We start from the raw sequence: 27,928 nt of genomic DNA on the forward strand, positions 1-27,928 counted from the left end.
CAGCTAGGCCAGACACCCCCAAACCCGGCCCTCCAGATGTTTTGGGACTACAACTCCCATCATCCCTAGCTAACAGGACCAGTGGTCAGGGAAGATGGGAACTGTAGTCCCAGAACAGCTGGAGGGCCGAGTTTGGGGGTGCCGGAGCTAGGCAGCACAGTCATATTGCCTGTTTGCTCAGAAGTAAACCCTGGAGTGGGGCTTTCACCTAATAATAATAATAATAATAATAATAATAATTTGGACCACATCCGCCAGTCAGAATGCAGTGCTTTAGCACCCTTTGGCTCAAAAGAGAGAGCAGGTTATAAGTTCCAAGAATGAAGGCAGGCCATAAATGTAAAGGATGTGTGATGGTCACTTTTGTAACAGGCCTGAATTGGATTTGGCTGTGTGTGGTGGCAGAGTAGTGCTGTAAACAAATCTGCCCTTCTTCCCTTATGGGGTATCCAAGAGCCCGTACAGAGTCCTTACTTGGGTTCCCTATCGGTAGGAGAAAATAACAGAGGCCAACCAGAGTATATTGAGAAGCAAAGCAGCTAGTAAGCCTGATCTTGATTCAAGCAACAGGGTCCTCCTTGAGGAGGACCCAGAACAAAGGACTCTATACGGGCTCTTGGATATCCCGTAAGGGAAGAAGGGCAGATTTTGTTTACAACAGATGGCGACCACGAAGGGACTAAAAAAGCTAGTTGCAGCCTTGACAGTAAAGGTAAAGGGACCCCTGACCATTAGGTCCAGTCGTGGCCGACTCTGGGGTTGCGGCGCTCATCTCGCTTTACTGGCCGAGGGAGCCGGCGTCCAGCTTCCGGGTCATGTGGCCAGCATGACTAAGCCGCTTCTGGTGAACCAGAGCAGCGCATGGAAACGCCGTTTACCTTCCCGCCGGAGCAGTACTTATTTATCTACATGCACTTTGAGGTGCTTTCGAACTGCTAGGTTGGCAGGAGCTGGGACCAAGCAACGGGAGCTCACCCCGTCGCGGGGATTCGAACCGCCGACCTTCTGATCGGCAAGTCCTAGGCTCTGTGGTTTAACCCACAGCGTCACCATGTACGTAATAGGAATGATAAATCTGTTGCAAGAGTGTTCCCAATTAAGTGGGCTGTTTGGTGCTTTTTAAAACAACACCACCCAGTTATTTCTAATGCAGGTCCTTAAATAAGAAGAGCCTGTTGAATCAGGCCACTGGCATCCTGCTCTCACAGTGACTATTATGGGAAACCCACAAGCGGGATTCGAACGCAAGACCCCTCTCGCCAAGAGTGGGATTCAAAAGCATTGCTGGCTCTGACTGTGGAGGCAGACCATAGAGACATCCTAGCTTGTAGCTGTTGATAGGCCTCTCCGTAAATTTGTCCAATTCTCTTTTAAATCCATCCGAGTCGGTGGCAGGGAGTTCCACGGTTCAACTTCAAGCTGCGTGAAGGACTTTCTCGGAATCTTCCAACAACAGGGAAATGGAGGGTGCCTTAAAAAGAGGGTGCCTCTATCCTCTCTCGCACACACCGCAGGGAACTGCTACCCCTCTAAGTAGCTCTGTTAACGTGTGACCCCGAAATTCTGGGTGCTCCCAAACCAATGCGAAAATTTAGTGCTGCGAACCCCCAAACTGCAAAACTGACAAATCAGGGTCACAAGTTAATGCCCAAAAAATCCGACCTCGTCGAGCGCCGAGGTTTCGTGTTCTGTGCCGCAAACCCTGTTTTTGGTGCCACCACTAAAAAAACCCCGAGTTTTGCTCTGCTTTCCTTTGCACCAGCCGAGAGGCGAAACCATCGAGCTTAGACGAACCCTCGCTGTCCCTTCCAACTCTACGACTTGTGGGGAGAAGCCGGGAGCTATCTAGGGCACAGATTCCCTGCTCTGTTTCCGCCCCAGATCGCTCCAACCGGACGTCCCGGCTTTGGAAAGGCCAGCAGACATTGGCCGGCAAAGCTCAAAGCCCATGAGAACTAGAAACCTGCGTTGGAAGGGAGGCGAGAGCAGGGGCGGAGGAAGGTGGGTGCGGTGGGCGCGGTCTGCCCCAGGTGTCATCACCGTGTGTGTGTGTGTGTGTGTGTGTGACATTCGGCGCACCACCCGCCCGCAACTCCCGCCTGGCCCAAGCCGTTGGGAGGGAAGGGGGTATTTTCACGCTTTTCACCGCTTCGTTTTGACAGCCCCGTACTCCCAGGCTGAACCCGGAAGGGCAGGGTATAAATAAAAAAATATTATAATATTATTATTCTTTAGATCACAGCCAGTCTTTTTATACTGTGAGTAGATCGCAGTCTCTTGGGAGTCCAAGTAGATTTCAATGTGTGGGGGACAGGGCAAGAAATTTTCTGCACCAGGTACCACCTAACCTTGCTACGCCACTGGGCGAGAGAGCTAGGCTTCACGGGATGCTGAGCTTGGGGGACAGGGCAAGAAATTTTCTGCATCGGGTACCATCTGACCTTGCTATGCCACTGGGCGAGAGAGCTAGGCTTCACGGGATGCTGAGCTTGGCGGTAGATCACAGCCAGTATAAAAACTGTGAGTAGTATATGGCACCCGCAGTCTGTGATGACCTGGGAATCTGATTCAGAGGCTGAACCTGAGGAATCCCAGCCTGCACAGGAGTCCCCGCCTCCAGGGCTGGCTGAGCCAGGGCGGGGGCTTGAACCTGAAGGGCCCTCACCTGTGCCGGATCCTCAGGAACAGATACCAGCTGAATCCACTCTGGCTCCGGAGGTGATGGAGGACCCACTGCCTGCAGGTGCTCCACTCTCAGCCCTGTCAGGGGACGGTGAGGTTGCCTCTGGGTCCAGTAACCCTCCAGCCTCTTCTGAGCTGCAGAGGCTCAGGGCAGAGAGGCGGAGGGAACTAAGTTCCCGCAGGAGGAGTGCTCACCTCCAGGCCAGGAGAGGCGAGTCACCTGTGGACTGGGCTGCCCTATGCCTCAGAGGAGATAAAGGCCAGCCCGCCCAGTCCCAGGTTGCGGGAGCAACATCGTTGGTTACCTGTCCTGCTTTCTGCCAGAGTTCCTGACCAAGCCTTGGACCCCGCTTCAGCCTCAGACCGGACATGGACCACACCGCACGGTAACCCCCTCCGGGACCAGCACACAGTCTCTTGGGAGTGCAAGTAGATTTCAATGTGGGGAGGACAGGGCAAGAAATTTTCTGCACCGGGTACCACCTAACCTTGCTATGCCACTGGGCGAGAGAGCTAGGCTTGCCAGGGCGCTGAGCTCAGCACTCGGTCCCAGTTCCCCGCCTGTTGCGTAGAAAGCCGCCGTTTCGGATCAGACTGCCGGTCGACATCGCTCAGTACTGTCAACACTGGCTGCCGGCAGGTCCCCGAAGATTTAGGAAAGGTTGTCTCTCTGCAATTCCCCCGTTTATAGGCCAGCCAGGGAGGGATATTAAGCGCTTCTTTCTCTTGGAGTAAATGAACCAACTCTTTGACGATTCCGTGACTTGATACTTTAGATTTTCTAGAATGCAAATGGCACCCGCTATTACTAGGAGAGTATTTTTTTTGGGGGGGGGGAGATTTAACCCTTTCCTGCTGCGGTTCGGACATTTGGAAGCTGCTACTGCGTTGCATTGGGGAGGGAAGACTCTGCTGGTGCTAAAGGGGGCAAAAAGAAGAATTAAGCACCCTTGGGGGGCGGGAAGTGGTCCTATGACCACCACTGACCGGACCTGATCCACTGGATTCATATTATAAGGAAGGAGATTTTGGCTAGACATCGGGAAGAACTTTCTGTTTGACTCTCTCAGGAAATGGCAAATGGCGGGCTCTCCTTCCTTGGAGGTTTTTAAGCAGAGGTTGGACGGCCCTCTGTCAGGGATGCTTTAGCTGAAATCCCTGCATTTCAGGGGGTTGGGCTAGATGGCCGCTGGGGGCCCCCTTCCGACTCGACGATCCTTCACCCGTCATGGAGCCCACGCAAAGAAGCTCGCAGCGTTCTTCAGCTACACAGCAAACCCTGTTTATTGTCGTCGGGTGCGAACTGCGGCTTCGCAACAAAGAGCTACTTTGCACCCCTGCCGGACTGAAACCCCCAAACTGCCCCCATTTTGGGGGTCCCAGACCCCTCCCAGATACCGCCCCTTCTCCATAACCTCTAACTCTCGAGGGAGAGATAGGTGAGAGAAGTTGTTAAATGACCAAGGATAAATGCCGGTGATGGGATCAATTATTTCGTTCGTTCAGCACCATAATTATTCACCCCCCCCCCAGTAAAGTGCTCCAGCATGAAGCAGGGAGGAGGAACTGCCCCCCCACCAGATGCCTTGAATGTATTTGATGTGCCCCCACCCCAATTTCTTTAGAACACAAGCCCCCCTCCCATGTCCGTCTAACCAATAGCTGCCGCTTCCTATCCAAACCCAGGAGACCCCGGTGTGTGTGTGTGTGAACCTCCTTGCAGACTGAAAATTTAATTAAAATAAGGGAGGGCCTCCCGGGTGCGCTAGGAGGGTTGCAGAGCCTAGTGGTCAGAGCAGGCCGGCCAGAACCCAGTTCGAGTTCCCCATTGCCCCCGTCACGTAGTGAAGGAGAGTCCTGTCTCTGGTAGAGAAAGCGAGGGCCCCGGCGGCTTACAGCGCCCGGCTTCTTTCCACCACCACCCAGCTCTGGAAGGGCAGCGCTGCCTAGTGGGCATCGCCCGCCAGCCGGAAGCTGGTCCCTGTTGCGAGTCCGGCAATGGCCGCCGCAGCGGCCGGAGTCCTGGTGTCCGGAGCCACCCCCCACGCCTCTCTTCAGAGCAGCAGGCAGGTCCCTGACTTAGTGGAGGTGCTTGTTGGAGGTGCGTTGCGGTCCAGATCCCTGGGGGTGGTGCCCTTGGCCCAAGAGACGTTGAGCTCTCCGAAGACGCCCGTCTCGACCATCTCCTCCTGCCAGGGGATGGGGATGTTACCCGTGGAGAAGTCGTCATAGAAGGCTTTGTCCGTCTCGTCAAGCACGACGCCCTTCACCGTGGAGAATGCGCCCACGTCGCCAATGTCTTTGGCGTAGACCACCTTGGGGTCCGGCACGAAGGGGGGCTCCACCAGTCCTGAAGGGGAAGGGGGAAGGGAGTGCGATAGGAATTTGGAGGGCTTAGATATATGGTAATGTTCATAAGTGTACCAACCAAGCCATAGCTGTCAACTTACAGATTTGAAAATAAGGGGCCAGCAGCCTCGAAAATAAGGGATCAGCAGCCAAAATAAGGGATTTTCAGAGCACAGGTATGTTCGACTTCTGAGCCCCTCTGAGCCAAAGGCAGAAAGCCCAGACAGCAGCCAAACGAAGCCTCAAGCGGTGGTTCCCACAGCGCAGCAACCCGGCAAAGGGGATGCAGCAAGGGAAACCACCGTCCCCTCTCCGCTGGGAAGCGCTGAGCAAAGGTGAGTCGCCAGGCAAGGCGGCCGATTTGATCGGCACAAGGCATGCAAGCTCCACCCCCCAGTCGTTCTCAGACTCCTTATTGGGTGAGCAACGCAGCCAAGCAACACAGCTGGAGCCTCCCTCCTCCCTGGCCGGCAGGGAGGGAGGGAGAGGAGCTGCTTCCTTTGAAACCTGGGAAATTTAAGGGACATCATCAATAAGGGACAGCAGCGGGACACGGCGCTGGGATAAGGGACTGTCCCGCCAAATAAGGGACGGCTGACAGCTATGAACCAAGCAGGTACATAGATCAGCACAGGAAGACCGACCTGGAACCATTTTTTATTCTCAAACTGACCAAATGTTTTCCCTGCAAGGAGGGAGGGGGGTGGGTCAGGGAGCCTTCCCATTGTCTCAGGAATTGAATAATCAACATTTTAATGGGTGACAGACTATCAGGAAAGGCAATCAGGTAACCTGGCAAACAGGAAAAACAACATTCAAATTTCTATTTTAGACCACCTTTTATGTGATGTAGGTATGATGTATCTGGGGGGTGGTCTTGATCTAGGTAAAGGGACCCCTGACCATTCGGTCCAGTCGCGGACGACTCTGGGGTTGCGGCGCTCATCTCGCTTTATTGGCCGAGGGAGCCGGCGTACAGCTTCCGGGTCATGTGGCCAGCAGGACTAAGCCGCTTGTGGCGAACCAGAGCAGCGCATGGAAACGCCGTTTACCTTCCCGCCGGAGCGGTACCTATTGATCTACTTGCACTTTGAGGTGCTTTCGAACTGCTAGGTGGGCAGGAGCAGGGACCGAGCAACGGGAGCTCACCCCATCATTGCGGGGATTCGAACCGCCGACCTTCTGATAGGCAAGTCCTAGACTCTGTGGTTTAACCTACAGTGCCACCCGCGTCCCTGGTCTTGATCTACAGGGTGGCAATTTCAAAAGTCTATCTAAGGCCTTGTGCGCCATTGTTCGAGGTCCTCCTCCTTTCCTGCGTGAGAGGGGAGCACCCTGTTGCAACAGATCAATAAAGATCAGGCTTACTAGCTGTTTGCTTCTCAATATTCTCTGGTTGGCCTCTGTTATTCTCTCCTACCAATAGGGAACCTACGTAAAGACTCTATATGGGCTCTTGGATACCCCATAAGGGGAAAAGAACAGATTTTGTTTACAACAGGAGACCGTTTAGTAGTCTTTCCGTGAGCAAGGGTATGCCTGGGGGTCTCGAAAAAGGCTGCCCCCTGCCTCAGGCAGTGCCGGATTTACGTATAAGCTAAACCAGCTGCTGATCCCTTATTTCTGAGGCAGCTGGTCCCTTATTTTCAAATCTGTAAGTTGACAGCTATGATAAGGGCAGATTTTGTTTACAACACTTAGAAAGCTGGTGCGAGTTCTAGTCTAAGCCTACTGACTTTTAACTTCTGGAAGTTTTAAACCTTGTGCCCTCGGAGACATTTTGGACCACAGCTCCCATCAGCCCTGGGCTAGCGTAATGGCTCAGAAGTTGGGTGATCCCACTTAACCCCATCTCCTGGCAAATAGAAGGGGAGGAAATGGAGGCAGTGAGAGATTTTACTTTCTTGGGCTCCATGATCACTGCAGATGGTGACAGCAGCCACAAAATTAAGAGATGCCTGCTTCTTGGGAGGAAAGCAATGACCAACCTAGACAGCATCATAAAAAGTAGAGACATCACCTTGCCAACAAAGGTCCGTATAGTAAAAGCCATGGTTTTCCCAGTAGTGATGTATGGAAGTGAGAGCTGGACCATAAAGAAGGCTGATCGCCAAAGAATGGATGCTTTTGAATTCTGGTGCTGGAGGAGACTCTTGAGCGTCCCATGGACTGCAAGAAGATCAAACGCATCCATTCTTAAGGAAATCAGCCCTGAGTGCTCACTGGAAGGACAGATCCTGAAGCTGAGGCTCCAATACTTTGGCCACCTCATGGGAAGAGAAGACTCCCTGGAAAAGACCCTGATGTTGGGAAAGATGGAGGGCACAAGGAGAAGGGGACGACAGAGGACGAGATGGTTAGACAGTGTTCTTGAAGCTACAAACATGAGCTTGACCAAACTGCGGGTGGCAGTGGAAGACAGGAGTGCCTGGCGTGCTCTGGTCCAGGGGGTCACGAAGAGTCGGACACGACTGAACGACTAAACAACAACAACTTAACCCCATTTTGCCCTCCTAGCCTGCAGGTCCTTACCTGCCTCGAGGCGGCCCCAGTTTATCTTCTGGAAAACGGGGTGCTTCTTCAACTCCGCGCATTCGTTGTCCTTGAACCCCAGGCGAGCGGCCGGGTCTTTCATCATCAGTCCCTCGCAGCAGGCCTTGCACTCGGCGCTGAACTTATCCGGGTACGTGACAGGATCGTTTAGGATGCGACGAGTCACTTCCTTGTTCTCTACCTGTGGCAGAAGGGAGAAAGGTGCTGGGCCTTATTCTAAAAAACTTTTTCTGCCGCCCCATCACATGCAGAAAGGCGGAAAATCTTTATGCGGCATATAAGATAAACACGCGGTCTCGTTTTTTGTTAATAATAAGTACCATAATATTCGTACCCCTTGGGAATATTAAGGTCCAGCGCTTTTTTCTCTGGGCGTACGCATACCCCTAAACATTTTGTGAATCTAAGTTTGGCCTCATTGAGGGGCAGTGTTTCTTTTTTTAAAAATAGGCTTTTTATTAAGTTTTCATTTTATATGCTCAAACAAAATACACTAATATTTCATATCCTTTTACATCTATCTTTCTTTACTCCCTACAGAGCATTGACTTCCCTCCCTCCCGCAGGTTTTCTTATTTCGATCTCTGATCCACAGTTGCTTAGTGATATCTAGACCATGACATAAGATTTATTTCAGCCCTGCTAACGTCTTCAACGCGGGTGGCGCTGTGGGTTAAACCACAGAGCCTAGGACTTGCTGATCAGAAGGTCGGCGGTTCGAATCCCCGCGATGGGGTGAGCTCCCGTTGCTCGGTCCCTGCTCCTGCCAGCCTAGCAGTTCGAAAGCACGTCAAAGTGCAAGTAGATAAATAGGTACCACTCCGGTGGGAAGGTAAACGGCGTTTCCGTGTGCTGCTCTGGTTCGCCAGAAGCGGCTTGGTCCTGCTGGCCACATGACCCGGAAGCTGTACGCCGGCTCCCTCGGCCAGTAAAGTGAGATGAGCGCCGCAACCCCAGAGTCGGCCACAACTGGACCTAATGGTCAGGGGTCCCTTTACCTTTACCTAATGTCTTCAAATTTCTACAGTTCTCACCTATATAGTCCATAAATTTACTCCACTCTTTTTGGAATTTTGTTTCCTCCTGATTGCGGATCCTGTGAGTCAGTTTTGCTAATTCCCCATGTTCGACCATCTTGATCTGCGGTTGGTAATTCCTGTGTTTTCCATTTTTGGGCTATCAAAATTCTGGCAGCAGTCGTAGCATACATTAATAATCTTTGGTCAACTTTCTTAATATTGAGGGGCAGTATTTCAATATGGTAACGGTAAAGGACCCCTGGACGGTTAAGTCCAGTCAAAGGCGACTCTGGGGTTGCGGCGCTCATCTCGCTTTCAGGCCGAGGGAGCTGGCATTTGTCCACAGACAGCTTTCCGAGTCATGCAGCCGGCAGGACTAAACCGCTTCTGGCGCAACGGGACACTGTGACAGAAACCAGATCGCACGGAAACGCCGTTTACCTTCCCGCCACAGTGGTACCTATTTATCTACTTGCACTGGTGTGCTTTCAAACTGCTAGGTTGTCAGGAGCAGGGACCGAGCAAAGGGAGCTCACCCCGTCGAGGGGATTCGAACCGCCAACCTTCCGATCGCCAAGCCCAAGAGGCTCGGTGGTTTAGACCACAGCGCCACCTGTGTCCCTAATTCAATATGAGTAGGAAAATCAGAGTACCCCTAAACATTTCTTATATATAGAGAAAAAAAGCACTGTTAAGGTCCCTATGATTATCACACTCTTTGTACGTGTCCAAAATCTTTTTTTTATTATTACCTAGTAATTCATAGAATCATGGAATTGGAAAGGACCCTGCGACCCCCCAAGAATCTTTTGCCCCATGTGGGATTCGAATCCAGGACCGTGAGATTAAGAGTCTTGAGCTCTACCAATCGAGCTTTGCGATAAACTTGGCACCGCTTCTCGTTTATGGTGGGAATGCAAGATTTCTGGAATTTAGCTTTGACGCGAAACATTACTAGAAGGAGCTATTGCTTGTCATCCAAAATCGATGCTGCTGAATATTTTTGATGACACCGACGTAGGTATGTTGTCAAAAGAACTGATCATGCATATATGATCTGGGCAGCTCAAATAGTAATTGTGACCCAACGAAAACAGACCAAAATATTACACCGGGAGCTTGGTGCCCCTAACTCTGGAATAGGGCAATAATGGGGGGAAACTAGGCACGTTTTGAGATTTCGACAACGGCTGCAGACAATTTAAAGATGGTTTGGCATTCCTTTATCACATATACAAGAGGATCATTTTCAATACAAGCCTGGGGAATCTGGAACTAGATAACTAGAATAATAAACTGATAATCTTTACTTGGACTTTGCTATGTCAACCCACGTGCGGCTGATCTCGTTCTTCGTGCTTGTTTTTATAGTTTTGTTTTCCATCTGTTGTTACGATTGTCAGCTCTGTTTTATATACATTAGAACCTTAAGAAAAATAAACCTTTTTTGGGGGCGGGGCAAAGATGCTATTGTCTAACACAGGGGTCTGCAACCTTTAAGACAAAAAGAGCCACTTGGACCCGTTTCCGAAGGGAAAAAAAAACCTGGGAGCCGCAAAACTCGTCATTATAAAAATAACTTTTTTGTCACTTTTTAATTATTTCTTTGTTTGACCCCTCAGAATTACTCCTCCTCATAGAAATAAATGTTAAATTAACAAGTCACCTTTTTGTGTGTGTGTGTTCTTCACTCCCCTTCAAAACAGTGACCAGCGTACATGCCCCCTTTCAATGTAGCGGGCGGGTGGGCGGGAAGGTGACATTGGGACGGTGCGTGACTAACGCACGCACCGCCCCCATGCGACGTCACAGCCAGTACAGCGCCCGCCACAGTGGGGAGTGTCGGGGCGCACAATGCGCCTCCCCCCCCTCGCTAGTATCTGCCCCAGAGCCGCGGCAAAGGTGTAAAAGAGCCACATGTGGCTCCGGAGCCGTGGGTTGCAGACCCCTGGTCTAACATCAATAATCTAAGCACCCAAACTTTTTCTCTCCAACTCCTGGAAGAACAAGGTATAATAAGCGATCAATAAAATAAGATCTGTTTTTAGCGTTAGTTCAACTTTTCAAAAGACTTAAATTATCGTCTACCAGTCTTGCTATTGTTGTTTCCTCTGTGTCAATAGGTTGCTATATGTCCAGAATTTCCTGGACTTGTCCGGGATTCAAATGTCGAAATTAGCATCCGGGGGAATTTTGGGGAAATCGGCAAAATGTCCGGGTTTTTGCCAACAGAACCAGGAAGCGTGTATTTGAGTATCATTCTCTGCTCGAATTCTAACTTTTGAGCTCAGCAACTTTTGGGCCATTTCCCAAGAAAAGCTCAATAACTTTAGTGTCCGGATTTTTACTCCTTGAAATATGGCAAGCCTAATTGCTTTGATTTTCTGTTTTCCACAGTGTATAAATTTGATTTTTATTTATTTATTATTAAATATTTTCTTGTTTTACAGAAGTATGTGTAATGTCTCCCGTATTTTTCCCATGTCACATTTTTACAAATCAGTTTCATTTGTTGAGACATTAGGAAGAAAAGGAGTGTATAAATCTGATGACATAAAATAAAATAAATGCCGTACTTTTTCCCCGCGGCTGCGGAAAGGTCCTTTCGCGGCGACCATCTCATAGAGGGTTACTCCCAGCGTAAAGTAATCCACGCTCGAGTCGTATTCCTCTCCCTTAAGGAGTTCCGGGGCCATAAACCCTGTAGGGAAAGGAGAGAGAGGAAGAACCGCAGAATCACAGAACTGCAGAGCTGGGACCCCTCAGCGGTCATCTAGTCCAACCCGCTGTGAAGCAGCTAAATCGCAGGAACTGCAGCTGAAGAGGAGGACCATGAATAATCTTGTGCCCACCTGGCGTGCCCGCATAGCCCTTGGTCTTGTCTTTCCCTTCTGCCAGTTCCACCGCCAGGCCCAAATCTGACAGCCGCACGTGCCCTGGATTGGGGGGGGGGGGCGAGAGAAAGAAGAAGCCGTCATAAGGAACCGATTGACAGGCTGGCATTTGGAAACGGAAATGAAAAGTTACACTTATTTGGGAATGTTGGAAGCCTTCCGGGTTGGAGGCCACTCCTGTGGCAGGGAGTTCCGCAGTTTAGCCACACATGGAAAATTCCTCGCTTTTACTGGATCTTTCAGTGTGTTGTTACCTGCATCGTCCAAAAGGACGTTCTCTGGCTTGAGGTCACGGTAGATGATGCGGTTTTGATGGAGGTGTTCGAGGCCGCAGATAATCTGAGCCGTGTAGAAGATCGCCCTTGATTCCGAAAAACCGGGGTTTTTCTCGTCGACGTTGTAGACGTGGTACCTGGGAAGGGAGGCAAAGTCCCAAATCAAATCCCATCGGAAGTTTCCGAAACGCGGGATGCCCACAGAGCAAAATATCTGCCGGGATATTTTGGTCAGAACTGAATGCAGTGGGACCTCGGGTTACATACGCTTCAGGTTACAGACTCCACTAACCCAGAAATAGGACCTTGGGTTAAGAACTTTGCTTCAGGATGAGAACAGAAATCGCGCCGCGGCAGCAGCAAGAGGCCCCATCAGCTAAAGTGGTGCTTCAGGTTAAGAACAGTTTCAGGTTAAGAACGGACCTCCAGAACAAATTAAGTTTATTAACCCAAGGTACCACTGTACAGACTTCCAGAGTTAACACTAAATACCGTATTTTTCGTTCGATAAGACGCACCAGACCACAAGACGCACCTAGTTTTTGGAGGAAGAAAACAAGAAAAAAAATATTCTGATTCTCAGAAGCCAGAACAGCAAGAGAGATCGCTGCGCAGTGAAAGCAGCAATCCCTCTTGCTGTTCTGGCTTCTGGGATAGCTGTGCAGCCTGCATTCGCTCCATAAGACGCACACACATTTCCCCTTTTTAGGAGGGAAAAAGTGAGTCTTATAGAGCAAAAAATACGGTACATTGCTTCTGGTAAATGAGCCATGGCTAGAGGGCCGTGAAAAGTTGTGTCCGGGATTTTAAGGTTCGTCTTCCCATGTACTATCTGAAATGAAAGAGGTGCACTGTTCGTCAGACTGGGAGCAGCCACCGAGACCACATAACACCAGTCCTGAAAGACCCACATTGGCTCCCAGGACGTTTCTGAGCACAATTCAAAGTGTTGGTGCTGAACTTGAAAGCCCTAAATGGCCTCAAAGGCCCAGTAGACCTGAAGGAGCGTCTCCACCCCCATCGTTCAGCCTGGACACTGAGGTCCAGCTCCGAGGGCCTTCTGGCGGTTCCCTCCCTGCGAGAAGTGAACTTACAGGGAACCAGGCAGAGAGCCTTCTTGGTGGTGGCACCTGCCCTGTGGAACGCCCTCCTATCAGATGTCAAGGAAATAATCTGACTTTTAGAAGGCATCTGAAGGCAGCCCTGTTTAGGGAAGTTTTTAATGATTGATGTTTTATTGTCTTTTTAATATTTTGTTGGAAGTCACCCAGAGTGGCTGGGGAAACCCAGCCAAATGGGCAGGGTTTATTATTATTGTTGTTCTTGTTCTTGTTAATAACAATAATGTGACACCCCCCCCCACACAATCCTACCCCACTAAGATCTAAGACATGGGTAGGCAAACTAAGGCCCGGGGGCCGGATCTGGCCCAATCGCCTTCTCAATCCAGCCCGCGGACGGTCTGGGAATCAGCGTGTTTTTACATGAGTAGGATGTGTCCTTTTATTTAAGATGCATCTCTGGGTTATTTGTGGGGCATAGGAATTCATTCACCCCCCCAATAAAGTCCGGCCCCCCACAAGGTCTGAGGCACAGTGGACCGGCCCCCTGCTGAAAAAGTTTGCTAACCCCTGATCTAAGATCTCCGGTGGCAGAATCTGTAAAAATGACCCGGCAGTCAGGATTTGCCCCGGGACAGAAGAGGTCTGTGTTGTATCTCTGTGTTGGCCGCACTACAGGCAGAAAATCCCTGTCTGGTTTGGAGAGCACGACCCCGACATTTTTGCCCGCAAAAGGCTCTCCCACCTGAGGTCTCCTCCGTTCATCAGCGTCATGACGAGGCAGAGATCATTCTTGGTTTGGAAGGCGTACGCCAGGGTGACGATGAATCGGCTGTGGACTTTGGCGAGAATCCTCTTCTCCACTATTGCACCCTGGAAGAAAACGGGCGGCGTTTAAATATACTTTCCCAAAAAGCTAGGCTTGGTGGGAGAAGATGTTAAGAAGACAGACCAAAGATTACATTTGTATGTGTTACCGGAAAAATCCGAGGGCTCCCGTGGACAAAAAGTAAAGACACCAACCAGAGTAAATTGGAGCAAATCAGCAGCCTGTAGGCTTGGCCTTTATTGAACTGTTGCAGCAGGGTGTTCCCCTCACTCGCAGGAGAGAGGAAAGACACAGAAAAATGGTGTGCAAAACCTTATAAAAACTCCTCTAGGTCAAGCCCACCCCCAGAAACATCATGCATACATTACAGAAAGGAGGGGTTGAGGGAGGAGTTGTGGTGGTAACCTGAGTGTCCTGTCACCTGGCTGGTTCCCTTCTCCCCCTCCCCATGAGTCATTTTCTGAAGACAAAAGGTAGTCGCAGTTTCCTGCCCCCTGAGGGAAATCTGATCATGCTGAATCCACTCCCATATGCAAGTTCTTTGTGATCTTGATTGTCTTCTGTCTGGGATCATCAGGGTTGGCATAGCAACTGGGCAGGGCTCCTGTGGATGTGCTGCTATGCTCAAGGGATTATGGTGGCCTATATCAACCCTTCCCCATTTTGTAGTCTTTCCTTCATGGAGTAAAATAAAAGTGCAAATCCGATGTATGGTTGATTTTCTATGAATTTATAACAGAAGTGTAGCGTATGTAGTGTGTGAGTGTGAGTGTGTGTGAAGTTTGTACAAACTGAATGATGGGGGGGGGGGGGGTTCCTGCTACATATGCAACAACAGCAGCTAGAGTTTTGAGAGCCCCAAAGTGGAAGTCACAGGAGATTCCGACTGTAAGGGAATGGCAGATAAAGCTGGTTGAATACGCTGATATGGCAAAATTGACACACAGAATTTGCAATCAGGAGGAGACGAAGTTCAAAAGGAATGGAGTAAACTCATGGTTTATATAAGAGAGAACTGTAGAAATATGAAAACGTTGGCAGGATTGAATTAATTCTTATGTCATGGTGTAATTTTTAATCAGTGAAACTGTGAATTATAGACCGGAATAAGAAAACTGGCGGAAGGGAAGGACGGAAGTCAACGGCTCTATGGAGCATAAAGTAGGATGTATGTAACAAGACTTGTTGTTTTTGTCGGTCGGTGTTGGTGTTCTTAAATCTCAATAAAAAGCATTTGGGGGAAAAAAGAAAACGAGCGAGAAACAGGGGGCGCAGGTCACTGAGGGTGTTTGCACATGTTTTGGCTCAGGCTTCAAGTCTTTGTATTATTATTATTATTAATGTCTTTTTTATTATTCAAAATTAAAACAAAACATATTATCCAAAAACATAACATCCTTATTTCCACCCCCCATTTCCCTTCCTCCCCCCACCCTCCCACAAAGGGTGCGATATAAATAAAGAAATCTATAAAATAAAATAAATAGATTTCTTTATTTATATCCCACCCTTTCTCCACACCAGGGCTCAAGGCGGCTTATGGGAATTCAAAAAACAATGCAAATGCAATGCCGAAAGCTAAAAACGTAGAATCAAAATGATATTTTTTTATTTTAAAAAATCTGATAAAATGCAGATAATAGCACAGAACTTTTAAAAGCCGTTTTCTTAAAAAAAGAGGAAGAGTCAGTTCCTGTGGGAATAAAAGCATCTTCTCTTGCCAGCAGAAGGACAGCAAGGAGGAAGGCAGTCTGGCTTCTCTCGGAAGGGAGTTCCAAAATTGTCTGGGAGGAGCCACCACTGAGAAGGCCCCGTCGCATGTCCCCACCAAGCAGGCCCTGTGAGGGTGGCGGGACTGAGAGAAGGCCTTCTCCGAGGGACCCCAGAGCCCGGGCGGGTTTGTTGTCCTTCAAATAGTCTGGGCCTCAGCCCCATGGGACCCACGGAATCAGGAGGCAAAGGGGGGTGTTCCAATAGACTAGCTCCAATGGACTTTGACAGTCACCACTGAGGAAACCCAGCCAGATGGGCAGGGGTATACATAATAAAATTATTATTATTATTATTATTATTATTATTATTATTATTATTATTATCATCATCATGGCCACTGGTCCCATCACCTCCTGGCAAATAGAAAGGGAAGAAATGGAGGCAGTGAGAGATTTTGCTTTCTTGGGCTCCATGATCACTGCAGATGGTGACAGCAGCCACGAAATTAAAAGACGCCTGCTTCTTGGGAGAAAAGCAATGACAAACCTAGACAGCATCTCAAAAAGCAGAGACATCACCTTGCCAACAAAGGTCCGTATTGTTAAAGTTATGGTTTTCCCAGTAGTGATGTATGGAAGTGAGAGCTGGACCATAAAGAAGGCTGATCGCCAAAGAATGGATGCTTTTGAATTCTGGTGCTGGAGGAGACTCTTGAGAGACCCATGGACTGCAAGAAGATCAAACCTCTCCATTCTGAAGGAAATCGGCCCTGAGGGATCACTGGAAGGACAGATCCTGAAGCTGAGGCTCCAAGACTTTGGCTACCAGTGTTCTCGAAGCTACTACAATGAGTTTGACCAAACTGCGGGAGGCAGTGGAAGACAGGAGGGCCTGGCGTGCTCTGGTCCACGAATCCACGAAAAGTTGGACACAACTAAATTACAACAATGATCAATTATTCTTCCACAGCTGGAAGAGGTGGGGTACCACAGCCTGTCTGAATTATGTAGATTAAGAAAGCTTCCATAATTTTAATCTGCTTCTGCCACTCACGGGGCAGCGAGACCAGAGTCATCCGAAACCGCCAAATGCTGGGAATTCAACATTGGAATAGGGGTCTATTGGCAGAAGACAAGGGAGGCCAACAGTAGGTGGCGCCAGAGCAGAGCCAACTCATTCTAGTTTTGCCCCCATCTTTGCTGAGTTCTACAAGGGCAACCCTGAGATGAAGGAAGAGGGAGCTGACACACCTGGGCAGGTGAAATAAGGAGAGGGAGGTGGGGGCTGGCTGAAGCACCTTAAGGTCTAGAAACTTGCTTTTGTTTAAGCAAGCAAGTTGAGAATGCTGAATTTGGAACTGTGTCCACAGAATTATGGACTGCACATAGCCAGGGAAGCTGGCCGGAGCTGATAAGAGCTGCAGTCAGATCACCTGGTGGGCACCTGGTTGGAGACAGCAGCCATTCTTTTTCCCAGCCTCTTCGCTGACTGCAAATCAAGCCAGAAACGCATTATTCATATAACATATTTAGGCAAAGGCAATGGTTCGTCCCTCACTCCTCCTGCCAGACCTATTTCCACCAAACTTGCCTTTCCTTAAAGCAGAATGTTCTTCACATAAGGTAATGAAACAGCGCCACCTGCTGACAGTTAAAGGCAGCACCCCAGCAATGCTCTTCAATGCACTTTGGTGCTGTTCAAGTAGTTCCAATGCACTTTGACAGCTACAACTAGAGTAGCTGTGTTGCGGGGCCCCCCTGAGAACTACAATTCCTAAGATTTTGGGGGGAACTCAGTGCATAGGGCACTGAAAGCTGCTTAAACATTCAAAGAGCGGTTTAAACGTATGACGCGGGTGCCGATCTGCGTTTGCAATTTGCATAATTTGTTAATTAATTTGCGAAAAGGAAGCGCTTTTTACAGGAAAATAACCCTGGAAAGTTTTCTGCTGGGGCTGTGCTCTTGGGTGAACTGCGGGTTAGGAAGATGGTCCGGTGCCACTTTGCAGATGGTCACCTGTCAATCATTCACAACCCAGGATCTGTTCTGGGGTGGCTGGTTCCCCTTTCCAGTTTGTTGTTGTTTAGTCGTTTAGTCGTGTCCGACTCTTCGTGACCCCCTGGACCAGAGCATGCCAGGCACTCCTGTCTTCCACTGCCTCTCGCAGTTTGGTCAAATTCATGCTGGTAGCTTCAAGAATACTGTCCAACCATCTCGTCCTCCGTCGTCCCCTTCTCCTTGTGCCTCCATCTTTCCCAACATCAGGGTCTTTTCCAGGGAGTCTTCTCTTCTCATGAGGTGGCCAAAGTCTGGGAGCCTCAGCTTCAGGATCTGTCCTTCCAGTGAGCACTCAGGGCTGATTTCCTTCAGAATGGATCAGTTTGATCTTCTTGCAGTCCATGGGACTCTCAAGAGTCTCCTCCAGCACCAGAATTCAAAAGCACCCATTCTTCGGCGATCAGCCTTCTTTATGGTCCAGCTCTCACTTCCATACATCACTAATGGGAAAACCATAGCTTTTACTATGTGGACCTTTGTCGGCAAGGTGATGTCTCTGCTTTTTAAGATGCTGTCGAGGTTTGTCACTGCTTTTCTCCCAAGAAGCAGGCGTATTTTAATTTCATGGCTGCTGTCACCATCTGCAGTGATCAGGGAGCCCAAGAAAGTAAAATCTCTCACTGTCTCCATTTCTTCCCCTTCTATTTGCCAGGAGGTGATGGGCCCAGTGGCCATGATCTTAGTTTTTTTGATGTTGAGCTTCAGACCATATTTTGCGCTCTCCTCTTTCACCCTCCTTAAAAGGTTCTTTAATTCCTCCTCAGTTTCTGCCATCAAGGTTGTATCATCTGCATTTCTGAGGTTGTTGATATTTTTTCCGGCCATCTTAATTCCGGCTAGGGATTCATCCCGCCCAGCCTTTCGCATGATGAATTCTGCATATAAGTTAACTAAGCAGGGAGACAATATACAGCCTTGCCGTACTCCTTTCCCAATTTTGAACCAGTCAGTTGTTCCATATCCAGTTCTAACTGTAGCTTCTTGTCCCACATAGAGATTTCTCAGCAGACAGATGAGGTTAGAGCACCCATTTCTCCTGCTGCAATGCTGTCATTTTTTTGTTGTGAACTGCCATCAGATCTATGATTGTCTATGGGCATCCTTTGATGGAGCAAGGGTTTTGGGTTCGAGTCTCACACTGGGCAAAAGGAGACCCTTGTGGCCCCTTCCGATTCTGCAATTCCTTTTTTTCCCCAATATAATTTTTATTCAGTTTACAAATAAAACAAATTAATACAATTCATACAGTTTTTTAAATCCATACTCTTTTTTTTTTACTTCCCTCAACTTGGCTGGTACTCCTTCCCTTCTTACTTTCCTACACATTTCTAAAATCTCATCTAATTTATAAATTAAATCTTGTTTCACTCCAATTCTAATCTTTCTTTTTTACAAAGCTTCATTAAAAGTTACAAGCGTTATTTGTTTTTCACTTAAATTATGCATATATTCTGAAAACTTTTCCCATTCTTCAGTAAATCTCCGATCTCGTCGATTTCGGATTCTTCCTGTCAATCTATCAAGTTCTGCAAAGTCCATCATCTTCATTCTCCATTCTTCCAATGTTGGTCATTCTTCTTGCTTCCATTTCTGAGCTATCAGTATTCTCGCTGCAATTCCACGGTTCCTATCTCACACACCACCCTCCCCGCCGCGAAACCACTGACGCTGATGTTCTCTGACACCTCTTTCGCCAGATCCGCCATCGCGGCCAGCAAGCGGCTAAACGGCAAGCTTCTTTACGAGGGAATAATTGGCCCGGTGGGGATTAAGGTGGCTAATTTGCTTCATCTGAAAATAATCCCGGGATGGGAAGCAGGCCGCTTCGCCTGAGAGAGGGAGACACGGTTGTCGTGAGCCGGCCGCGCACGTGGCTCACCCCATCGGACACCAGGCCAGGGAGGAGATCACGCGCACGGCTGCGCAGAGGCCGTTCCCAACACCTTGCACAGAATTGCCAAGACAGATGGGACCCCCAAAGGTCTACTATCCAACACGCTGCGACTCAGGGACACGTGACTTCGCTCGTTTTGCAAACCTTGGGCGGTGTGGACACACGCAATGGCAAAGCTAGAATTCGCAATGCTAGAAATTCACTTGTGCCCAGTGTAAGCTAAATAAGCTATAGCTTAAAGGTAAAGGTAAAGGGACCCCTGACCATTAGGTCCAGTCGTGGCTGACTCTGGGGTTGCGGCGCTCATCTCGCTTTATTGGCCGATGGAGCCGGCGTACAGCTTCCGGGTCATGTGGCCAGCAGGACTAAGCCGCTTCTGGCGAACCAGAGCAGCGCACGGAAACGCCGTTTACCTTCCCGCCGGAGCGGTACCTATTTATCTACTTGCACTTTGTGCTTTCGAACTGCTAGGTTGGCAGGAGCAGGGACGGAGCAACAGGAGCTCACCCCGTCATTGCGGGGATTCGAACCGCCGACCTTCTGATCAGCAAGTCCTAGGCTCTGTGGTTTAACCCACAGCGCCACCCAAGTCCTGAAAGCAATAGCTATAGCTTAGGGCCCCCAAAAAAATTTTAAAGGAAAAAACACCCTGGATTTACATTTCCAAAGTATAAGATAAAAAACAAATAAAACCTACACGCAGCAACAGTGTTTTGTGTTGTGTAGGCTCCAATTTGTTGTGTGCAAATGGCTTGAGATCCCTTTCAGGTCCATCAATGACCATATAGCATATATTCAGCAAATGGCAGAAAAACATGGCTAAAAAACCCACCTCTATTGGTCTGTCGGTGGGACGTGGGTGGCGCTGTGGGTAAAAGCCTCAGCGCCTAGGGCTTGCCGATCGAAAGGTCAGCGGTTCGAATCCCCGCGGCGGAGTGCGCTCCCGTTGCTCGGTCCCAGCGCCTGCCAACCTAGCAGTTCGAAAGCACTCTCGGGTGCAAGTAGATAAATAGGGACCGCTTACTAGCGGGAAGGTAAACGGCGTTTCCGTGTGCGGCTCTGGCTCGCCAGAGCAGCGATGTCACGCTGGCCACGTGACCCGGAAGTGTCTCCGGACAGCGCTGGCTCCCGGCCTATAGAGTGAGATGGGCGCACAACCCTAGAGTCTGGCAAGACTGGCCCGTACAGGCAGGGGTACCTTTACCTTTACCTTAATTGGTCTGTCACCCCCCCACAAATGTATTACCTGGGTTATGAAGGCACCCTAAAGACGTTAAAAGAAAGATTATGGGATAATGCACACAGTGACTTGCAATCTCGATCACACGCAGTCTGTAGTCCGCTGGCAGTAGGAGTACAATATGGGCGTGTCTTTAAGTTAACACCTTACATTAAAAACCTGGCAGTACCAAACTATCGAAGGCTTTTCACCAAAGCCAGACTAAACGTCTTTCCTTCTGCAGTGTTGGATGGCAGGTTGAGAGGAGTTCCCTGCCAGGACAGACTTTGCGCGTGTGCTCAAGACATCGATTCCATAAAACATATTTTGCTGCACTGTGCGAAATATGAGCAAGCCGGGAAAACCAGAGGCTCACTATGTCAGGTTCCTATTGGAAGACCGGACAAACGCTAGAACATTAGCAGTGGCCAAGTTTTTATCGGTGGTTGCAAGAACCAATGATCCCTATATTCTGAACAAAATGCTTGTTTAACCTGGAGGTAGGCTGTATGAATTGTGTATTGCTTTGTAACGATTTGTTGGCTCTCTGGACGGTAATAAAGATTGATATGATTATATAGGTAAAGGTAAAGGGACCCCTGACCATTAGGTCCAGTCTTAGCCGACTCTGGGTTTGCGGCGCTCATCTCGCTTTACTGGCCGAGGGAGCCGGCGTACAGCTTCCGGGTCATGTGGCCAGCATGACCAAGCCACTTCTGGCAAACCAGAGCAGCGCACGGAAACGCCGTTTACCTTCCCGCAAGAATGGTACCTATTTATCTACTTGCACTTTGACGTGCTTTTGAACTGCTAGGTTGGCAGGAGCAGGGACCGAGCAACGGGAGCTCACCCTGTCATTGCGGGGATTCGAACCGCCGACCTTCTGATCGGCAAGTCCTAGGCTCTGTGGTTTAACCCGCAGTGCCACCTGTGTATATATATGATTATATATTCAACACAAAAAAGTGAAAATTTGTTGTTGACAAAGGACAGCTGGACATATAAAGGGCCCTATTACCTTCAGGAGCTTAGGGCCTCCTCAAACCTAAATCCGGCCCTGCCTGTGCCGTAATGGCACCGCACAGCTGAAAACTGCTCTCGCACTTTTTCACCATTGGCTGCACGATGTGACAAAAACAATCTATGCATTTTGGGGGCTGTAGCTCTGCAGCGGAACGGTTCGATTCCTTCTCCTTTCTCGGAGAAGGAGTTTGGACGGCCATCTGCCCTGGCTGCGTTAGCTGAGATTCTTGCCTTGAAGGGGGTTGGACTAGATGATCGCTGGGGTTCCCTTTGAACTGAAGTTCTACGATTCTATGGTTTCCAGCCTCGCCTGGTAGGGCTGGGGCAACATCCTGCCTGAAACCCAGTACCCCAGTAGCCTTGGAGGCGGCCTATGCCTCTGAATGACGGTTCCAGGGATTCACAGTAGGGGAGAGCGACTCTTGAACTCGGGTCCCGCTCGCAGGCTTCTCACTGGGGGGTCGGGGGGGCCTCAATGAGGACAGGCTGCTGGAACAGACAGGCCTCAGGCCTGATCCAGTCAAAGGGCCCTGCTGTTCTCACGCACTGTCTCTCAGCCTGGTCTACCTCGAAAGGTTGTTATTAGCATAAAATCAGAGGAAGAACAGAAGGAACATTTTATCATATGTGGTGGGAATGTAAAAAAGTAAAGAACTTCTGGGAAATGATATATAACGAGATGAAAAAGATGTTGAAATACACATTCTTAAAAAAACCTGAAGCATCTTTACTTGGTATTCTAGGTCAGGACATTAATAGGCAAGATGTTAAATTGTTTTTATATGCAACAACTGCAGCAAGAGTATTGTTAGCCCAGAAATGGAAACAGGAAGAAATTCCGACGAAAGAAGAATGGCAGACGAAATTAATGGACTCTGCAGAATTGGACAAAATGACAGGAAGGATTCGAAACCTGCGGGACCAGAGATTTACAGAAGATCGGAAGAAGTATATGAATTATTTGAAGAGCAACTGTAATCAACAAATTACGCTAGTAGGATTACAAGAAGTTTTGTAAGGAGAAATATACGAAGTGCTACAAAGTAGATAAAGAATAGAGATATTGGTTATGAGTTTGAAATGTAATAGGGAAGATAAGAAATGCATACTAAGAGATTAGACAGGAAAATTTTCAGACAGGATTGATGGAAGTCAAAAATTTGAATAAGATGTAAAAGTATGTTTAATTACTGTTGAAAATGATATGTTAAAAAAAACTAATAAAAAATTATATTAAAAAAAAATCAGAGGAAGAACAACACGCTTGGCCCCCAGTTCTTGGGAGGAATAATGATATCAACACAAGCATATTTTCTTTTCTTGTGATTTTGGCATTTATGCCAGAAGACAATTATTAGAGGCCTTACAACTCAATAGGCTGAATTGTATGATACCAACGGTTCAGGACTTGCTCTCGGACAGGAACGATCAAATTACTTTAATAGTGGCTGAATTTTTGAGTGCTGTCCACGTAGAAAGACTGGGCCATTATCAAGAGATTTAGCGGTTCTTAATTGATCGGTGATGGGGTCGTGTTGTATTGTATTATTTACGCAAATTGATTTCCTCTGGAGTTAAAGATCTGACCGGGACAAACCTTGTTATGCTGAGCTCATATTTTGCACAATGTGTATACGGCGCCTGTTTGATAATGTGTGGTTTGCTATGCCTAATAAAGGATATTTGATTGGAATGATATCACCCGCAACATCACACACGGTTCTGGTCCATTAATTCCTCGCCTCTTCTCTCATTTCTGCATCTTTCCAGAACCTTCTTGAATCAAGGTCTGGGGTTGAGCAGCGGAAGGTGAATGAGAATATCAAAGTGGCTTTTAACATGTTTTTAATTTATTATTGATTGATTGGATGAATTTATATACTGCCCTATACCCGGACGGGACACGGGTGGCGCTGTGGGTAAAAGCCTCAGCACCTAGGGCTTGCCGATCGAAAGGTCGGCGGTTCGAATCCCCGCGGCGGGGTGCGCTCCCGTTGCTCAGTCCCAGCGCCTGCCAACCTAGCAGTTCGAAAGCACTCCCGGGTGCAAGTAGATAAATAGGGACCGCTTACCAGCGGGAAGGTAAACGGCGTTCTGTGTGCTGCGCTGGCTCGCCAAATGCAGCTTGTCACGTTGGCCACGTGACCCGGAAGTGTCTCCGGACAGCGCTGGCCCCCAGCCTCTTAAGTGAGATGGGCGCACAACCCTAGAGTCTGTCAAGACTGGCCCGTACGGGCAGGGGTACCTTTACCATTACCTATACCCGGAGGTCTAGGGGCGGTTATCGCTGGGATTATTATTATTTTTTAAAATGTTTAAATAGTTGCTTTTAACTGTTTTCACCAATAATGTTATTTATTTTATTCTTGCAAGCTGGGGTGGACTTTGGTAATAGTGTGCCCTGAGCAAGGACAACATTTGGCAGCCCCACCCTAAATATTTCTTATTTTCCTAGTGATTCCTTTGAGTACAGTGGCTTTTTTTTATAGATCTTCTCAGTAAGTACCCGTATAAATATGGTGTTGTTGTTTTGCACCTCGACCGGCCTGGGTTCAAGGGTACCAGCCAGCCAGCCCCAAACCACACCTTGCTGATTGCTCCCCACAACCAGAATGGCCACCTTTGGGAGTGGCCCAAGATGCTTATATAGGGCTCTCAGCCAATCAGAAGGCTGGATGCCTGGGAGCCAATCAGCTTCAAGGGCCTTAAGGCAAGACCCCATTACTTTCTTTGCTTCTCAGTGGTTCAAGAAATGAGTCAAAACGTGCACCAAGGAGCAGATACCAGGCAGTGAATTTTTTAACCACTTCCTGCCTGCGGGAAAAGGATTTACTGTATTTTTCGCTCCATAAGATGCACCTGACCATTAGACACACCTAGTTTTTATAGGAGGAAAACAAGAAAAAATATATTCTGAAAGAAACAGTGGATGTATGATTTTTGTGGTTCATGCTGAGCCCACAGACATGTGATTTGACAGTGAGTTTGGGGTAGCCCAATGCAAAAAATATGAATTATGGTGCTGGAGGAGACTCTTGAGAGTCCCATGGACTGCAAGAAGATCAAACCTCTCCTTTCTGAAGGAAATCAGCCCTGAGTGCTCACTGGAAGGACAGATCCTGAAGCTGAGGCTCCAGTACTTTGGCCACCTCAGGAGAAGAGAAGACTCCCTGGAAAAGACCCTGATGTTGGGAAAGATGGAGGGCGCAAGGAGAAGGGGACGACGGAGGACGAGATGGTGGGACAGTGTTCTTGAAGCTGCCAGCATGAGTTTGACCAAACTGCGGGAGGCAGTGGAAGACAGGAGGGCCTGGCGTGTTCTGGTCCAGGGGGTCACGAAGAGGCAGACATGACTAAACAACAACAACAATGCAAAAATCCCGAGGATCCATGTGGATCTGTGCTTTGTACCCACGTTTTTGCGCCATTGCGGCCCTACACAACAGTGGGTGCGTGATTTTTTTGGTGCAGGCTGTCGCCATGGACATGCTATGTGATCTGATGGTGAATTTGGGGTGACCCAATGTAAAAATCCTGAGGATCCATGGGCTGTTACCTCCCCCCTCCCAGGCAGCCTCCGCTAGCGTCCCTTATCTCTCTCCCGATCCCACCAATCAGCTGTTTCCTTTCAACACTCTATTCCCTCTTGTTTGCCTTAGTGTCTGTTCCTTAGCTGCAGCAGTTTTTTGCTCCTTTTCTTCTAATTTCTCTCCTCATTGCTTTAGTCTTCCTGTCTCCTCTCCTTGCAAGTTCGCTGTCTTTACCTCCCCCCTCCCAGGCAGCCTCCTTTATTGCTAGCGTCCCTTATCTCGCTCCCGATCACTTGCTGATCAGCGGCTTTGTAACAACACCCACTTCCCTTTTGCAAAAAATAACAAACACACAATCTGCTTTTCGCCCCTGGGCAATTCAGCTCCAGGGACCACGCATCCGCTCCATAAGACACACAGACATTTCCCCTTACTTTTTAGGAAGAAAAGAGTGTGTCTTATGGAGCGAAAAATACGGTATCATCCTTTTCTGACGTCACCTGCATGCTTTCAAGGCGATGGTACCCTCCCCGCTCCTGCAGCTCCCTGAATTCGAAAGCAGGTGGCCCTGAGGCGACCTCACGGCTATATTCACACAACCAAGTGCAAAATGCAGGACCCTGGAGTAGGTTTGTGGCAGGGATTTTTGCACTGGAGGAGGACGGGGAGAAAGAGCTCAGTCGGCAGAGCATGAGACACTTACTCTCAGGGTTATGACTTCATGCCCCACGTTGGGTGAGATTCCTGCATTGCAGGGGGTTGGACTAGATGACCCTGGGGAACCCCTTCCAATTCTACAGTTCTGAGATAAGGCGTTAGGGCGGCTTACTAAAGAAGAAGAGGTGGACCATAAAGAAGGCTGATCGCCGAAGAATGGATGCTTTTGAATTCTGGTGCTGGAGGAGACTCTTGAGAGTCCCATGGACTGCAAGAAGATCCAACCTCTCCATTCTGAAGGAAATCAGCCCTGAGTGCTCACTGGAAGGACAGATCCTGAAGCTGAGGCTCCAAGACTTCGGCCACCTCATGAGAAGAGAAGACTCCCTGGAAAAGACCCTGATGTTGGGAAAGATGGAGGGCACAAGGAGAAGGGGACGACAGAGGACCAGAAGGTTGGACAGCGCTCCTGACACTATGTGATTTTAAAAATATGTTGCAAGCAGCCTTTGGCATGGTTCTAACTTTGGAAACCACAGAGCCTAAGGCTTGCCGATCGGAAGGTTGGCAGTTTGAATCCCTGCGAAAGGGTGAGCTCCCGTTGCTCGGTCCCTGCCCCTGCCCACCTAGCAGTTCAAAAGCATGAAGTGCAAGTAGATAAATAGGTACCGCTCCGGCGGGAAGGTAAATGGCGTTTCCGAGCGCTGCTCTGGTTCGCCAGAAGCGGCTCAGTCCTGCTGGCCACATGACCCGGAAGCTGTACGCCGGCTCCCTCGGCCAGTAAAGCGAGATGAGCGCCACAACCCCAGAGTCGTCTGTGACTGGGCCTAATGGTCAGGGGTCCCTTTACCTTTAACTTTGGAAAGGCGACATGCAAATAAAATGATTGATTGACTGAGCGCTGTTAAACAGGAGGGGTATGAGGGCCTTTGTGTGTCAATATCTAAGGTGTAGTGGTTAGTAAAGTGGCCAACCTCAACATTTACTTCTCTTATTACATCTCTTATTAACTCTAAGGCCACCTGGAACATCTCTAACTTACTCTAAGGCCACCAGGAACATCTCTAACTTACTCTAAGGCCATCTGGAACATCTCTAACTTACTCTAAGGCCACCAGGAACATCTCTAACTTACTCTAAGGCCACCAGGAACATCTCTAACTTACTCTAAGGCCACCAGGAACATCTCTAACTTACTCTAAGGTCACCACGAACATCTCTTGTTTACTCTAAGGCCACCAGGAACATCTCTAACTTACTCTAAGGCCACCAGGAACATCTCTAACTTGCTCTAAGGCCACCTGGAATATCTCTAACTTACTCTAAGGCCACCAGGAACATCTCTAACTTACTCTAAGGCCACCTGGAACATCTCTTATTTACTCTAAGGCCACCAAGAAGAGCATTTCTTATTTACTCTCTAATGCCACCAGGAATATCTTCCCCCGCGGAGCCCTCCTCACCTCGTATCCCTTGCGCTTCTTTAGCCTCTTCTTGTTGAGGCGCTTGTTGGCGTACATTTTGCCGGTGGCCTTCATCTGGCAGGCGCAGACCTCCCCGAACCCCCCTTTGCCCAGCACTCGGAAGTCCATGAACCACTCGTCCGTCACGCTCTGGGCCTCCAGCCACTTGAACTGGAGGAAGCGGTAGAAGAAGAGGCTCTCCTTGTAGGGGGCGTAGGCCTTCTCCTCCAGGTGTTTGAGAAGCTGCTTCTCGGACTCTTTGAAGAGGTCTCCATGGTTGTGCTTGCTGTCCTCCTTGACCCTCATGATGGCCTTCTCCTCCAGGAAGGAGCAGAACTCCTTCGAGGCCGAGTCGAAGTACTTGTTGATGGTCACCTGGGCGGTGGAGCCCCTCATGGCCTCCTCAGATGTGTTGTACTCCTCAATGCTTTCCCACAGTCCCGCCGCCGCCATGAACTGGGGCGTGTCCTCCAGGAACTGCTGGAAGATCCTCTTCCCGATTGGCTGCCTCAGGCAGTTGAATTTGAAGTCCAGGTCCAAGGTGTCTTTGAGATGCTCGCATTGTGTGATGTGCGGCAACTTCAGCTTGGCTCGCATCTTCTTGTCGCGCCCTGAGGACGGGCCGCCGTCGCCCCGAGCCGACACGTAGGCCGAATTGGCCACCACCGTCTCCAGGCCTCCGATATCCATGGCGGCTTCGCGTCACCTA

At 49.0% G+C, this 27,928-nt stretch overlaps 1 protein-coding gene across 1 annotated transcript; it reads right to left on the bottom strand.

The window, feature by feature from the left end:
* Positions 1-3,707: 3,707 nt before the first annotated feature.
* GRK1 (G protein-coupled receptor kinase 1) lies at positions 3,708-27,928 on the bottom strand. The gene is made up of 7 exons (XM_083410398.1): positions 27,220-27,928; positions 13,579-13,706; positions 11,752-11,909; positions 11,456-11,539; positions 11,180-11,304; positions 7,564-7,765; positions 3,708-5,032 (listed from the first exon to the last, which is right to left on the bottom strand). The coding sequence occupies exons 1-7, from the start codon at positions 27,907-27,909 to the stop codon at positions 4,737-4,739; spliced, it is 1,683 nt and encodes a 560-aa protein (XP_083266524.1). The 5' UTR covers positions 27,910-27,928; the 3' UTR covers positions 3,708-4,736.

Source organism: Podarcis tiliguerta (assembly GCF_965153285.1).
Source record: "Podarcis tiliguerta genome assembly, chromosome: 13".
Classification (NCBI taxonomy): Eukaryota; Metazoa; Chordata; class Lepidosauria; order Squamata; family Lacertidae; genus Podarcis; species Podarcis tiliguerta.

What these genes read in the sequence shown, in the direction of transcription:
- GRK1 (XM_083410398.1), bottom strand. Translation starts at nt 27,909, where the DNA reads ATGGATATCGGAGGCCTGGAGACGGTGGTGGCCAATTCGGCCTACGTG. An exon ending in AGAAGCGCAAGGGATACGAG is followed by an intron (nt 13,707 to 27,219) that starts GTGAGGAGGGCT and finishes GTTTTCTTCCAG; the next exon opens with GGTGCAATAGTGGAGAAGAG. An exon ending in CTGGGGCCGCCTCGAGGCAG is followed by an intron (nt 5,033 to 7,563) that starts GTAAGGACCTGC and finishes CTTCCCCTTCAG; the next exon opens with GACTGGTGGAGCCCCCCTTC.